Source organism: Canis aureus, chromosome 16 (assembly GCF_053574225.1).
Source record: "Canis aureus isolate CA01 chromosome 16, VMU_Caureus_v.1.0, whole genome shotgun sequence".
NCBI classification, from domain to species: domain Eukaryota; kingdom Metazoa; phylum Chordata; class Mammalia; order Carnivora; family Canidae; genus Canis; species Canis aureus.
Genome location: NC_135626.1, coordinates 17,282,314 through 17,297,203, shown reverse-complemented (window position 1 = coordinate 17,297,203; position 14,890 = coordinate 17,282,314). Strand labels below are relative to the sequence as shown.

At 36.6% G+C, this 14,890-nt stretch overlaps 1 protein-coding gene and 1 long non-coding RNA gene across 7 annotated transcripts in view; one reads left to right on the top strand and one right to left on the bottom strand.

Annotated features, from left to right (window-relative positions):
• SSH2 (slingshot protein phosphatase 2) overlaps positions 1-14,890 on the bottom strand; it is a 242,024-nt gene that overhangs the window by 138,346 nt on the left and 88,788 nt on the right. For all 6 annotated transcript variants that reach the window (XR_013354117.1, XR_013354118.1, XM_077851891.1 and 3 more), the window contains one exon: positions 5,212-5,255. Coding sequence is in view for 4 of the 6 variants with exons in the window: in XM_077851887.1 (XP_077708013.1) it covers positions 5,212-5,255 (44 nt within the window). In the remaining 2 variants the exon portion in view is untranslated. The remainder of the gene's footprint in view (positions 1-5,211; positions 5,256-14,890) is intronic.
• On the top strand, positions 1,244-3,636 carry LOC144285989 (uncharacterized). Its single transcript, XR_013354119.1, has 2 exons — positions 1,244-2,512; positions 3,217-3,636. It is a non-coding gene; the product is annotated as an uncharacterized LOC144285989 (long non-coding RNA).

Here is a 14,890-nt window from a genome sequence, read left to right as displayed (position 1 = left end):
GACCTGTTATATTGTACCATTTTACATTCTCACCAACAGTGCACATGGGTTTCAATTTCTCCACATCCTCAACAATACTTGTTATTTTCTGTTTTTTTGGATAGTAGCCATCCGGATGCATGTGGTGATATATCTCATCTTAGTTTTGATTTGCATTTCCCTAATGATTAGTGATACTGATACTGAACATCTTTTCGTGTACTTATTGGTCATTTGTATATCTTCTTTGGAGGAATGTTCTTTACCCATTTTTTAATCGAGTTGTTCAAAGGTTAATTTTATGTGTCAATTTTGCTGGGCCACAAATTTCTGGGCCCAGAAATTTGGTTAAACATTATTCTAGGGTGTCTCTGAGGGTATTTGTGGATGAAATTAACAGCTGAATCAGTAGACTGAGTAAAACAGATGGCCCTCTCTAATGTAGGTGGGCTTCACCATTCCATTGAAGGCCTAAATAGAACAAAAGGCTGAGCAGGAAAGAATCTGCTCCCTCTGCTTGTCTTTGAGCTATGATATCAGGCTTTTCCTGATCAGACTCAGGTTCAGACTGGAAGTTATGCCATCAGCTCTCCAGGGTCTCCAACTTGTAGATATTGGGGACTTCCCAGCCTCCATAATTGTGAACAAATTCCTTATACTAAATCTGTCTATCTATTTCCTATTCTTTTTCTCTGGAAAACCTTAATACAGATTTTGGTACTGAGAAGTGGGGTGCTGCTATAATGAATACTTAAAAATGTGGAAGTGGTTTTGGAATTGAGTAATGGCTAGAGGCTGGAAGAATTCTGAGGTGCATGCTAGAAAATGATAAGATTGTCATGAAGGGAGTGTTAATAGATTGTGGTGAAAGTTCAGAAAGAAAAGAGAAGGGCTGGAGAAAAAGCCCTTTATCTTCTTAAAGAATATATCAAATCATGAACAGAATGTTGGTAGAAATATGGGCAGTAAGTCCATTCTGATGAGGTCTCAGATGGAAATGAGGAACATGTTACTGGATAAGGGAGAAAAGGCAATACTTGTTATAAAGTAGCAAAGAACTTAGCTGAATTGTGTTCATGTTCTAGTGTCTTATGAAAAGTATAACTTGTGAGTGAGGAAATTAGATATTTAGCTCAGGAGATTTTTAAGCAAAGCACTGAAGGAATGGCTTACTTCCTCCAAACTGCCCATAGTAAAATATGAGAAGAAAGAAATGAAGTAGTTGTTAAGCAAAAAGAAAACAGAACTTAGAGACTTGCAAAGTTCTCTGTCTATATTGTAAAAAATGAGAAAGCATGTTCAGAAGAGAACACTAATGGTGTGGTGATTAAGCTGGGTAGAAACCATGGACCTCTCCACAGAAACTAGGAATAGAGATGGGATTTATACCAGCCAGCTGAGACTGAAGGAAGCAAAGAAAACAAGACAGAATGAAGGGAAGCTGTGAACATGCATTATCCTTCAAGAAAAGGGAAGAAGGACCCAAAGGCGATTCAGAGATCATCAGGACTGCTACTCCAGCTAAAAATCCAGAGTGCAAAGCTGCCTTTACATTGGTTCTGCTGCCTAGCAGAGTGCCAGGTGGATGGGCCCTTGCAGAACACCAGATGGGTGGCACTTCAAGGGAGCCAAAGGTGCAGGACTGCTCTGCTGAGCCTTGGGGATGACACAACTCTAGGGAGTCAACTGCCCTAGGGGGTCCCCAGTGTAGAATATCAAACCAAAGAGCATTTTTCTTGAGCCTTAAGATCTAATGGAATTTACCTTGCTAAGTTTTGGATTAACTTGGGGCCTGTCACATCTTCTTTCTTTCCTTTTCGGAATGGGAATGTCTTCCTAAGCTCATCTTACCACTGTGTTTTGAAATACATAGTTTACCTGGTTTCATAGTTCATAGCTGGAGAAAAACTTTGCCTCTAATCTCACCCATATCTGATTTAGATGAAATATATTTTTTAAAGATTTTGTAAAGATTGTATTCCCTGAGCAGGGAATCTGATACGGGACTTGATCCCAGGACTCTCGGATCATGACCTGAGCTGAAGGCAGATGCTTAACTGAATGAGCCACCCAGGTGTCCCATATTTAGATGAGATATTTAGATGAGACTTTGGACTTCAGACTTTGGAGTTGATGCTAAAATGAGTTAAGACTTTTGGGGTTGCTGGAATGGATTTTTTTTATGTGAAAGGGGCATGAATTTTTTGGGGGGGCAAGATAGAATGTACTGAAGTGAATATTTGTGTGTTTCTTCAATGCATAAGTTGAAGCTCTAACCCCCAATGTGATGGTATTTAGAAATGAGAGCCTTTGGAAGGAATTTAGGGTTAGATGATGTCACAATGATGCCATGGGGCTCCCATGACAGGATTACTGTCCACATAAGAGTAAGAGACCAGAGTACCCTCTCTCACATAGCTATATGAGGATACAGCTGTTGAAAGAAGACAGCTGTTGAAAGTCAGAAAGCAAGCTCTTACCAGGAACCAAATCTGCCAGCACCTTGATCTTGGATTTCCCTGCGTCCAGAATTGTAAGAAATAATCCTTTTGTTTAAGCCTCTCAGTCTATGGAATTCTGTTATAGGAGCCAGAGCTGAATAAGACAGGTTGTTCTTTTGTTGTTGTTGTGGTTGAGTTGTAAGAGTTCTTTATATATTCTGGATATTGTCCCCTTATCAGTTATATGGTTTGTAAAAATTTTGATGCAGACTAATTTATTTTTGTTGCCTGTGAACATTGGTTTTTAAAGACTTCATAGTTTGGGGTAATGATATTAAATGATTACTTTTAACTTACGACTTTCCCAATAAGTAGCATTTGGTTAAGATAAGAGATAATTAGTGCAACTTTTTATTACCTGGAACCGGCATTAGTTTTAATAATATGCTGTTTACTATTTAATTCTCTACTACAAACCACAATTGAACCTGCAAACTGAAAAGATGAATTCAGGCATGCTCAACGAAATGATGCTAACTTAGTGCTGGTTTATTCTGTGATAAGTGATGGAGAATGCCAAAATAATCTGTAGTAGTTAAGCACACAAAAAAACCAACCTCTTCTATACCATCTAGATACAAAGGGCATTCAACTGGCACTTAAGATGAGTTTTTTTGCTTTGAGTCAGACTAAAGTAATTAGATTTAGAAATAGCCTGGGAAATATGCTGAATGTAAGAAATTACAGCAGGTAAGTAAATTTTGATTTTTTTAAAAAATATTTTATTTATTCATAGAGACACACAGAGAGAGAGAGAGAGAGAGAGAGAGACAAGCAGGCTCCATGCAGGGAGCCCGACGTGGGACTCGATCCCAGGTCTCCAGGATCACGCCCTGGACTGAAGGCGGCACTAAACCATTGAGCCACCCGGGCTGCCCAAATTTTGATTTTTTAAAAGAGATTTTGTTTATTTATTCATGAGCGACACACACAGAGAGAAGCAGAGACACAGGCAGAGGGAGAAGGCTCCATGCAGGGAGCCCGACGTGGGACTGGATCCTGGGTCTCCAGGATCAGGCCCTTGGCTGAAGGCGGCACTAAACCGCTAAGCCACCCAGGCAGCCCTGTAAATTTTGATTTTTAAAAATGTGGGTGCTTCCAGGTTTTTCTTCATTTCTTCTTTGAATAAATAATCCTTTTCTTGTAAATAGAAGAAGTTTACAAATCTCCTCTGCTCGTCATATTAATGATTTATTGTTGACAACTTTAAAAACAGTGGTCTTTATGGTTTAACAATTCAGGATTGTGAATGAGAGTAAACTTGCATTGCCTCATTGTTATGTAATTTTTGGAACAACAATTAACCCAACAGATGCCAAGCCAACACATAAAGCTTGAAATTAACCCAAAGATCTTTACATTTGGCCTACTAGAAAATTTAGAATCTTTTGGAATCCTTTTTTCACTCTAATGGGAATAAGGTTGTGATACCTCTGGTAATCATTCAGCTAAAATTTTTTCTGGTTTCTATCTCTTAGCCCTATGCAAAAGAATGACACTTCACTGTCAGATCATCCCCAGGAGATAGTGAGAAATTAAGCTTCAAGCCTAATTTTTAAAAAAATATTTAATTAATTTATTTATGAGAGACAGAGAGAGAGAGAGAGAGAGAGAGAGGCAGAGACATAGGCAGAGGCAGAAGCAGGCTCCCTATAGGGAGCCTGATGTGGGACTCAATCCCAGGACCCAGGGGATCATGACATGAGCCAAAGGCAGACACTCTACCACTGAGCCACCCAGGTGCCCCCAAGCCTAATTTTTCATGCTAACCAAGACAGGAAAAATACTGTCAATAAGTCTCAGTTACTGATGAAAAGGAACTATTTTTATATAAACTTGTAGTTTACAAGGATGGTATACAGCAACAAGGACTTGATAATCAATTCATCATTAAGGGAGCATTCCCTTTAACCAGGTTCCCCACATTGAGCATGCTTAGTGTATACTGCCTCTGTATTATTCAGAATGGCTCATGTGATTGAGTTCAAAGGATACAAGTTTGGTAGTATTTAAATGACCATCTTGAACTTACCAGGACTGTTCTTAGGGAATAAAGCTGATTTATAAAACCACTTAAAAAAACAAAACTTAAGAAGATAACAAAAATATTATTATATACTTCCTAAATATCTCTCATAATCTTTTTGTTTTACTGGCAGCAGGTATTGGTACCCTTTTAACAACATTCCTACTACTCTTTGAGTATTCATTTTATTTGAAGGACTGGGTAAGTAACTCAGTATATCCTTTGTATTTAGGAAGTGAAATATTGACCAATCTGTAAGAATTTAAATATCTATCAAAATGAATAATAAACCTAAGTACAAAACTGAAGGCTGAAATTTTCCTAAAAGGTAATGAAAAATTACTTTTTATTTAATTAATTATTTTTTAAAAAAACCTTTTTCTTACTCAAGAGTCTCCAGACTTGGGTAAAATTTGGGCCAATACTGGCATATCTGCACTTTCTTAAAGCAATCTACCATTTTATGTATGTATGTGGATACGTATAATTGACATACAACATTATATTAGTTTCATGTGTACAACATAATGCAATCTACCATTTCAAATCTTTGAGTCAATAACTGGATTCTTAAAGCAATCCCATTTAGAGAGACCAATTAAGGATCTTGGAAAACCAGAATAAGCTAATCTAACAAGACTAGGAAAGAATTAGAGAAAAAACATTAACTACAGAAATGCTACAGAATGTAATACACAAACATACCTCCGGGGCTGTGACCGGCATTCCTCCTCCCCACTGTCTGCCTCCTGCATAGACAAGAAAATGATAAAAAAATAATTTAAAACCTGAGGTCTCATACCATAATACCAACAATGCAATTTTACTAAGCTTTACATGTAGGACTATCTCATTCATCTTGTGCACTTGAACAAATTCTCTCCATAAATAGCAACTTCAACACAGAAGGTTGATATGTATCAGTAGAATTTATTTTTGGAAGAAATTTCAACAATAGTCTACAAACAAATTTCACTGATAACAAAATGCTAACAGTTAAAGCATTACCTCTAAAAACAACTAAAGATGTTATGCCACTTTACGCTACTTCAAATTCAAAATGAGTGGGCATTCTGATTACCGCCAACAAATCTCATTCAGATGATCTATTAAAAATTTTGATCCCCAAAGAACCTAAACAATGAGCAGCACTTCACAAAGTGCTCATGATCAAATCATGAACAGTAGCACTTCACAAAGTGCTCATGATCTAATCATGAACAGTTAACCTCAACACAATGGCTACTACTTATTGAGTGTTTATAATGTGCCAGGCTCCTTGCTCAATGCTTTAAGTACAGTGTCCTACTTATAAATTCAGAAGGCTGAGGGGTGCCTGGGTGGTTCAGTTGGCTAAGTCTTGGTTTCTTTCTCTTTTGTGTGTGTGTGTGGTTTTTTTTTTTTTTGAATAGTTTTTCTTTCTTTCTTTCTTTCTTTCTTTCTTTCTTTCTTTCTTTCTTTCTTTTTTTTTTTTTTTTTAAGATTTTTATTTTATCCCTGACTCTTGGCTTCTACTCAGGTGATGATCTCGGGGTTGTGGGATGGAGCACTGTATTGGGCTGCACACTCAGTGGGGAATCTGCTTGGGATTCTCTCTCCCTCTCCTTGTCCCTGCTGCCCTGTTTGCTAGCACACACACTCTTTCAAACAAACAAACAAACAAACAAACAAATAAATAAATAAATAAAATCTTTTTAGAATTCAGAAGGCTGATGGTACTATATTTCTCACTGATTCTTTTTTTTTTAATTTCTCACTGATTCTAATACATACAAACAGCTTAGGATAAATATCTTCAGTCAATAAAAAAAAAGGCACTGAATCATAGTTTAATTGCAATATCTATTTTTTCTTAGTGGTACATAAAATAATTGAGGGTGTTATGGCAATTAGATCCAGTGAAATATGGATTTTACAGATGAAGAAACTGAAATTCACAAAGAGGAAATACATAAGTTTCCCAAGGAAACTCATGTGGTGAAGCTAGAATTAAAAATGACAAAATACTGCCTCCCCATGCATTAAAAAAGCATATCATTTACTCCTCCCTGGCCTAGGTTAGAATTTTTAAGTTATTACACAGATTTTTATGTACATAAGAATGCTGACATAAAGAAAAAGTAAGAAAAGATGTCAGAATTAATAATACTAAAGTGCTAAGTTTTTCTTTGAGTTTGCTCCCTGACATTTTATATTTGCTTTTTGGTCACTTTTTCTCTATTTGGCAAACATAGAAACTGGAGGACAAAAATAATTTCAAACAGTATGTATACTGTCTGCCACTGAGAGCCACCTACATTTTCATGTTTATGGAACTATCCCCATTCATCTCTGTATCATTCTGTCTCCATCCCTGGTCAGCTACTATTACTTAAAATTCTACAACATTTATTCCCATTTTATTTTTATTATTTTAAAAAAGATTTTATTTATTTATTCATGAGAGACACACAGAGAGAGGCAGAGACATAGGCAGAGGGAGAAGCAGGCTCCCTGGGGGGTGCCTGATGTAGGACTTGATCCAGGACCCCAGGATCACAAACTGAGCCAAAGGCAGATGCTCAACCACTGAGCCACCCAGGTGCCCTATTTTCATTATTGATTTCAGGCATGCCTATTATTTCCCACAAAGGAAAGAATATAGCAAAGAATCTACCTACAGAGAGAACAAAAGTTAAATGTCATAGTGTGCTAAACTATTGCCTAAAGGTAGGTTTTAGGTTCAGAAGTATTCACCCTTTAAGGACTGAAGAGTGTTAAAAGGAAAATAACTGATTGTCCCTAGAGTCAATAGAATCTGGAAAGTTTGCAAGAAAGAAAATGAAAAGATTCAGATAAGCAAATGTAAATGTTAGATTTTGAGGCCCAAGGGAACTATTATATATAGAAATGATTTCCTGGAATCTTATTTAACAAATAGTGCTTCCTTACGATTACTACAATTAATGAGCTCAACTTCTGATGTATTCTCATATCTTTTAATTGTATAAAAACTATATAAAGGGTATATTTAAGATAAATGTAAGTTATGAGGCACAGTAATACAATGAATACCTGTAAATACCTTTCTACTTAAGAGCTAGACTAGTACTGGGGCTCCTGGGTGGCTCAGTTAGTTGGGCATCTGACTCTTGGTTTTGGCTCAGGTCATGATATCAAGGTCCTGAGATCCAGCCCCTGTTGGGCTTTGTGCTCAGCATACAGTCTGCTTGATCATGACCTGAGCCAAAGCCAAGAGACAGAGGCTTAACTGACTAAGCCACCCAGATGCCCTTTTTGTGTTGTTTTGGTGGAAATATGTTTTTGTTTCTCTTGGGTAATGGGACAGATGCATGCATAATTTTGTAGGAAATTACCAGGCCTTTTTCCAAAGTGCTTGTAACACTTTACACTTATCAACAATGTATGAAAGCTGCAATTACATTTAGCATTTTTCTTCTCCTATGGTTATTGTTTTCCATGTCCTCAGAAACTTTTGCTTACTCTTTAGTTACAAAAATACTTGATCATATATAAGGTCTATCTATGACCCATCCTGAAAAAATATTTGTATATGGTGTCAGGCAGGGGTGAGGGATGAGGTTCCTTTTTTTTCACATGGATACCTAGTTTTAAGTATCATTTGTTGAAGACTTTCCTTTCCCCATTGGATTACTTGGCCCCTTGTAAAAAATCAAATGATTGTATATGTGAGGTCTACTTTTGGGTTCTTAATTCTGTTCCATTGATCTATTTGTCAGTTTTTATGCCAGGCCCACACTATCTTGACTACTGGATTTTATAGTAAGTTTTGAAGGAAATATAAATCCTCTAACTTGATTCTTTTTCAAGATTTTGCTTTATCTTCCAGTAAGACTTTCTGCCTTGAAATCTACTTTATCTGATATTAATATAGCTGTTACACTTATTTATGCTCATGGTTTGCAAGACTTATTTTTCAATTTCTTTATATATTAAAGAATGTCTCTCTTTTTAGATTTTTATTTATTCATGAGAAACACATACACACAGAGGCAGAGACAGAGGCAGAGGCAGAGGGAGAAACAGGCTCCCCACAGGGAGCCCAATGTGGGACTCGAGCCCTGGACCCAGGATCATGTCCTGAGTTGAAGGCAGATGCTCAACGGCTGAGCCACCCAGGTATCCCTAAAGAATGTCTCTTATAAACAAACCATAACTGCATCTTGGGGTGTCTGGGTGGCATAGTCGGTTGGGTGTCTGACTCTTGGTTTCAGCTCAGGTCATGGTCTCAGGGTTGTGGGACTGAACTCCAAGTCCAACTCTGCATCTAACATGGAGTCTGCTTGAGAATCTCTCTCCCTCTTCCCCCGTACCCTTCCCCATTCTCTTTCTCTGAAATAAATAAATCTTTTTAAAAATATAGTTGTATTTTGCTTTATCTATTGTGACAATCTTTGCCTTTTAATTATAGTGTTTAGTTCATTAACATTTAATGTAATTTGATACAATTAGATTTGGATCTACAATGTTACTATTTATTTTCTATTTGTCACCTACATTTTCATTCCTCCTCTCTGTCTTCTTTTGTATTATTTGAATATTTTTTAGAATTTCATTTAATTTATTGGTTCTACCTCTTTTCATTATTTTCTATTCCATTGTCTTTTTTTTTAATTATGGCTTATTCTTAAACAATATATCATTTAGTTTTGATTGTTTAAGAGCTTTAAAAATTGTATTATATATATGTGTGGTCTTGCCAATATGCTTTTTTAATACTAAGTATTAAAAGCTAACAAGATTAACCCACTTACTACATATAGCTATATTTCATTTTTACCAAGGTAAAAGACTGCATTATATGAATATAAATAACAAAGTTTATCCATTCTACTTGTATAGATTGTTCCCCATTTTTGGTGACATCAACCATGCCACTATAAATATTCTTGTACATGTCTTTTGGTCTATATGCATAAGAGTGTCAACACAGGATATATACTAAGCAATGGGATTGCAGGGTCACAGGGTAAACAAAGGTTAACATTTACAAGATAGTGCCAATTTATTTTCCAAAGTAGTTGTGCTGACTTACACTCCCACCAGGAAAGAGTGTTTTGGTTAATGTTAAATCCTAGCTACACTTGGAACCGTCATGTTTTTATGTTTTGCCAATCTAGTATTATATCTAACTATGGTCTCAATTTGCTTTGCCTTGGTTACTAATAAGTATGAACAACCATTTATGTTTATGGCCTATTACTAACTTCCTGCTTTTTGCCTCATACCTAAAAGGAGCAGACCAAAAGGAGGATAATTCAAATGATTTTCAGTTCTTTGATGGATTTTTTTCTTTTTTTAAAAAGATTTATTTATTTGAGAGAGAGTGTGTGCATGAGTAGGGGGAAGGGGCACGGGGAAAGGGATAGAGAGAATCTCAAGCAGATTCTCTGATGAGCACAGAGCCTTAGTTCTTGATGCTCAATCCCACAACCCTGAGATCATGACGTGAGCCAAAAATCGAGAGTCTGACACTTAACCAACGAGGCACCCTAGATTTTTTTTTTTTTTTTTAACCTGTGAGAATTGTGATGAAAGTATATGGAGAAGTAAAAAGCAAAAACATCCTTGATGCTTCCTTAGGAGGGCATACACAACAAAATCATTTATATTTACAGAGGTGAACAAACTAACATTTATTGAGCATCATTATGAGCCAAGTACTTTATTTTTTTTTTAATTTTTATTTATTTATGATAGTCACAGAGGGAGAGAGAGAGAGAGGCAGAGACACAGGCAGAGGGAGAAGCAGGCTCCATGCACCGGGAGCCCGACGTGGGATTTGATCCCAGGTCTCCAGGATCGCACCCTGGGCCAAAGGCAGGTGCCAAACTGCTGCGCCACCCAGGGATCCCCCAAGTACTTTATATGTTATTTACTAAGCACCATAATTAGACTTGTTCAATGACACAATGCCAATAAATGGTATAGTTAGGATTTGAACTCAGGTCTATCTTTCTGCTATAACCAGCTTCCTCTAAACTAAGAATCTGACTTTGATACCTATATCCAAAGATAGGGAGTAGGGAGGGAGCCACAAAAGAAAGCATTTCTTTTTTCATGGCTTATAATAAAATAATTGTCAACTTTCTTTTATGACTTCTACACTTTAAAATAGTGCCAAAGGAGGGAAAATTTCTTTGGCACACACAAAAGAGCAGGTCAGAGTAGTGCTTCTAATGCAAGATCCTCAACTTTTTTCTTTCTTTCTTAGATTAATATTACAATATTCAGGGCAATGAATGATTTGCTTTCCATTGCTATTACTTGGAAAAAGAGACTTAAAGAAAAAAACAACTTAGTATATATCAAGGTACTGTAGGCCTTAGAGTACAATGGATTCAAAAGGAATGAAGAAAATGCTCAATTATATTTCTTTCAGTAGAATCCATTGCCACAAAAGCAAAGATAAAACACTGCTTACTCAATAAGAATAAGTCATACAGTTATCTTGAATGGTGGTATTTAAATGGTAACTAAAGGTAAAATTCTTACTATTCTATTCTAACAAGTGCATATGACAGATATAACCAACTACTCTGTCAAGTAACTTCACACCTTGTTAGGAAAAAAAAAAAAAAAAAAAGCCAAAATAGTCAACCTGCTCAGAACATTAGAAAATACCAGGAGGAAAGTACAGAGTTTCTTCTTAGTGAATGGAATAATTTCTAATGTGTAAGGAAGAGATCTAATTAATTGAATGACTAAATATATGTTTGTTGGTTTTTTTTTATATTCCAGAATCCTATTATTAAATAATTAGTTCTTGATGCTCCTAAGAAAAATTCAACCTATAAACAATATGGTATGAGATTTTAAATAGAATTTAATTTTAGGCTATTTTCAGGAACCATTAAGTATGAACTGAAAGATTAAAGCATTCTTATGAATCTATTACTACCTAGGCATAAAAGTAGGTTGCTAAATAAAAGATGTCTGGAAAAATGTAAGCACCCAGGTGATATTTGCTGATGAGTAGGCTGGGGAGAGGGAGATGCTGCTAGCCTTGAAATACACTGCACTAGACAGGTGTTGTTAAGCATGTACCTTCCCGAACCTTACTGTTTAAGATTCTTTATACTTTCTATATGCTTCAATCCAAGTGGACTCATTCATTATACTTCAAAGGTATCTATTAGCTTCCTTTGTCCACACTGTTTCATCAACATGGAAGGCCCCACTCCCCTCTCCTACATCCCTTCCCAGCTTTGAAAGATGGTTTCAAAAGCCTGAAGTTCATAACATTTTTAAAAATCATCTGATAAGCTGTCTGTCTCCCTCCAAACTTGTGACACCACCCAGTTCTGTTTCTGGGTTACCACTGGGAGCTGTTGCTGGATGTCTTTTTTCTATAATCTTTAAAAATGTTATTAAGATGTGCTACTTAACTCACCCATTTGTGAAAATTTCAGAATTGCTATATTGTCTTTTCTATCATCAGAGATCCAACTCTTTGAGGCTACTTGGTTTTAAAAAGCAACAAGACTTACTGTGTTCTGAACTTGTTATAACTGACAAGCAGGCAATATGAAAACTTTACAAGGTTCTTAACTCTGGCTCCCTTTACAACTTTTTAATAACAATAATCTTTAGTCCTCATGCTTACCAATTTTTATTCCTTAGCTTTGAGGTGGGGCCAATGGTGTGTTGGGGCTGGTTAGTAGGCTCATGAGACCAAATTGTTAGATTTTTAGGAATGTTGTGACACTTACATTGGTAGCTTGAAATTGGCCATAGTGGGTATTTACTGGGGAAATCAGCAAATGCTACATACAAATCAGCCCCAGCCCAGAGAACAGGTTTTTAAACATCTATACCATGAGGTATGTGGCACAAGAATCTGTAAATTTAAAAAGCTTCATAGATAACTAATAAGCAGTTAAAGATTGAAACCTTTCTCTTTAACATTTGGAAAAACATCAAAAAGCCCAGGATACACATAGCTACTACTTCCTCAAGGTAACTGTGCTAGGTACCAGGGAGATCAGTGATAATGGTAACTTAGCTCTCCAAAAGGATCTATTGTCCCCCTTTCTAGACTATAAGGTCTGTAAGGGCAGGAATATGTTTGAATAGTGATAGTCATATGCTCAGTAGACATTAGATGAATTAATAAATACTGTACAAAGTATCATAACCTTGGTATCACAACTAGGTATCACAACCTAGTAAGTGGCAGAAGTAGGAATAAACCTTCAGCTAATTCCAATATATCATATGCGTCATCTCCATTAAATTACTGGTCATATCCTTGGTCTGTCAATCAAAGATGAGTGCTTAAAATGGGAAAGAAAGAAAGTAGCATCCATCATAAGGTAGTAAGACTATGGCTCTGTGCCATGTTTTCCTTCTCCATAATTTAAAGTCTTCTCATGGGGCACCTAGGCGGCTCAGTTGGTTAAGCATCTGCCTTTGGCTCAGTTCATGATCCCATGGTCCTGGGATCGAGCCCCACGTTGGGCTCCCTGCTCAGTGCAGAGCCTGTTTCTCCCTCTCCCCACTCCCACTCATGCTCTTTCTCTTAAATAATAAATAAAATCTCTAAAAAAGTCTTTTCATGACTATAATTCATTTAAGCCACCCTGGGATGAATGCTATGCAGGTATGATTAGAGATTTACTTTTCTGCTGAAGAAACTAACTCATGAAAGTGTGAAGATTTAACCTAAGAGTAAGCAGTAGAGTCAAGATTCTGTCTGTTAAGGTCAAACCTTCTGCCAGAACAAGCTACCTCTCTTATATTAAAAGAATACTGTGGGGACACTGATAGGGGCCTGATCCTAAGGCCTTATCTTTGAGTTACTCCCTATCCAGATTCTGTTCCCTTCTACTCAAGTGAAATTCCACATCTCATTGTCCGACGACTTCGCCATTGGTCCATTTCCTTCTTTGTAGCCTAAGCCCTCAATATGGACATACAGTCTTATGTTTAGTCAGGACATAGTGGTATAACTGTACTAATTGTTTAAACATTGAAATACTTCTATACTAGAGGGCAAATAGTAGCTGTCTACTGCCTCAGAATGTTTCAAGATCCGACAACAATCAGGATGATGCCTGGACAGCAGAGGATTTCCAGGTCTTGCTCCTGCTTATTCTAAGTGGTTTTATAGCAATGCCAGACCAGTTGCTAAATATTCTGAGTATCATTTCTACCTACAGCAAATCTTTTCTGTTCTCTAAACTTAGATTTAAAATTCTTAGCTCTGTCTTAGCTTCACCCTAGAGATAATGCCTGTATGCCTCTTTCACCTATATCATCTGTTCTGTTTTGCTGTGTGTATTCTGCTAGCCACACTCCAATAAAGTTTTTATTTTATTTTTTTAAAAGATTTTATTTATTTATTCATGAAAGACTGAGAGAGGCAGAGATATAGAGGGAGAAGCAGGCTCCTTACAGGGAGCCCAATGTGGGACTCGATCCCTGGACGGGGATCACACCCTGAGCTGAAGGCAGATGTTCAACCACTGAGCCACCCATGCATCCCTGACTTTTGGTTTTAGTACCAGTCCTTTGCAACACATGATTATTACCATGCCTCCCCAAGGAATTTAAAAATAAAAAAGGCACTGATAACATCTGAAGGAGCTAAATAAAATCTGCTTATTGAAGTTTTTCTTCATATTAAACATTTGAATTGTTTGTGGATATAAAGAATTAGGATACAATTAACCAAAGGTACAACTTGAAACATTATTCAGAAATAAATCCACAAAAGACTCTGAAAAGCCAAAGATATCTTGAGAAAGAAGAACAAAGCTGGAGATATCACAGTCCCAGATTTTAAACTATACTACAAAGCTGTTGTAATCAAAGCAGTATACTACTGGCACAAAAACAGATACATAGACCACCGGAATAGATTTGAGAGCCCTGAAATAAACCCACTCTTATATGGTTAATGTGCTCCTACAAAAAAGGAGGCAACAATATACAATGGGGGAAAAGATAGCTTCTTCAATAACTGGTGTTGGGAAAACTGAAGGACTACATGCAGAAGAATGAAACCAGGCCTTTCTGTACCATACACAAAAATAAATTCAAAATGGATTAAAGACTTATTAAATATAAGCCTGAAACCATAAAACTCTTAAAGAAAATAGGCAGTATTAGTCTCTTGGACATCAATTTCAGAAATATTTTTCTGGATATGTCACCAAAGGCAAAAGAAACAAGCAAAAACAAACATTTGGGACTACATAAAACAAAAAGCTTTTGCACAGTAAAGGAAATCATCAAGAAAATGAAAAGGCAACCTTCTGAATGGAAGAAGATATTTGCAAATGATATAACCAATAAGGAGTTAATATCCAGAATATATATATATATATAACTCAGAGAACTCAACACCCTAAAATAATAC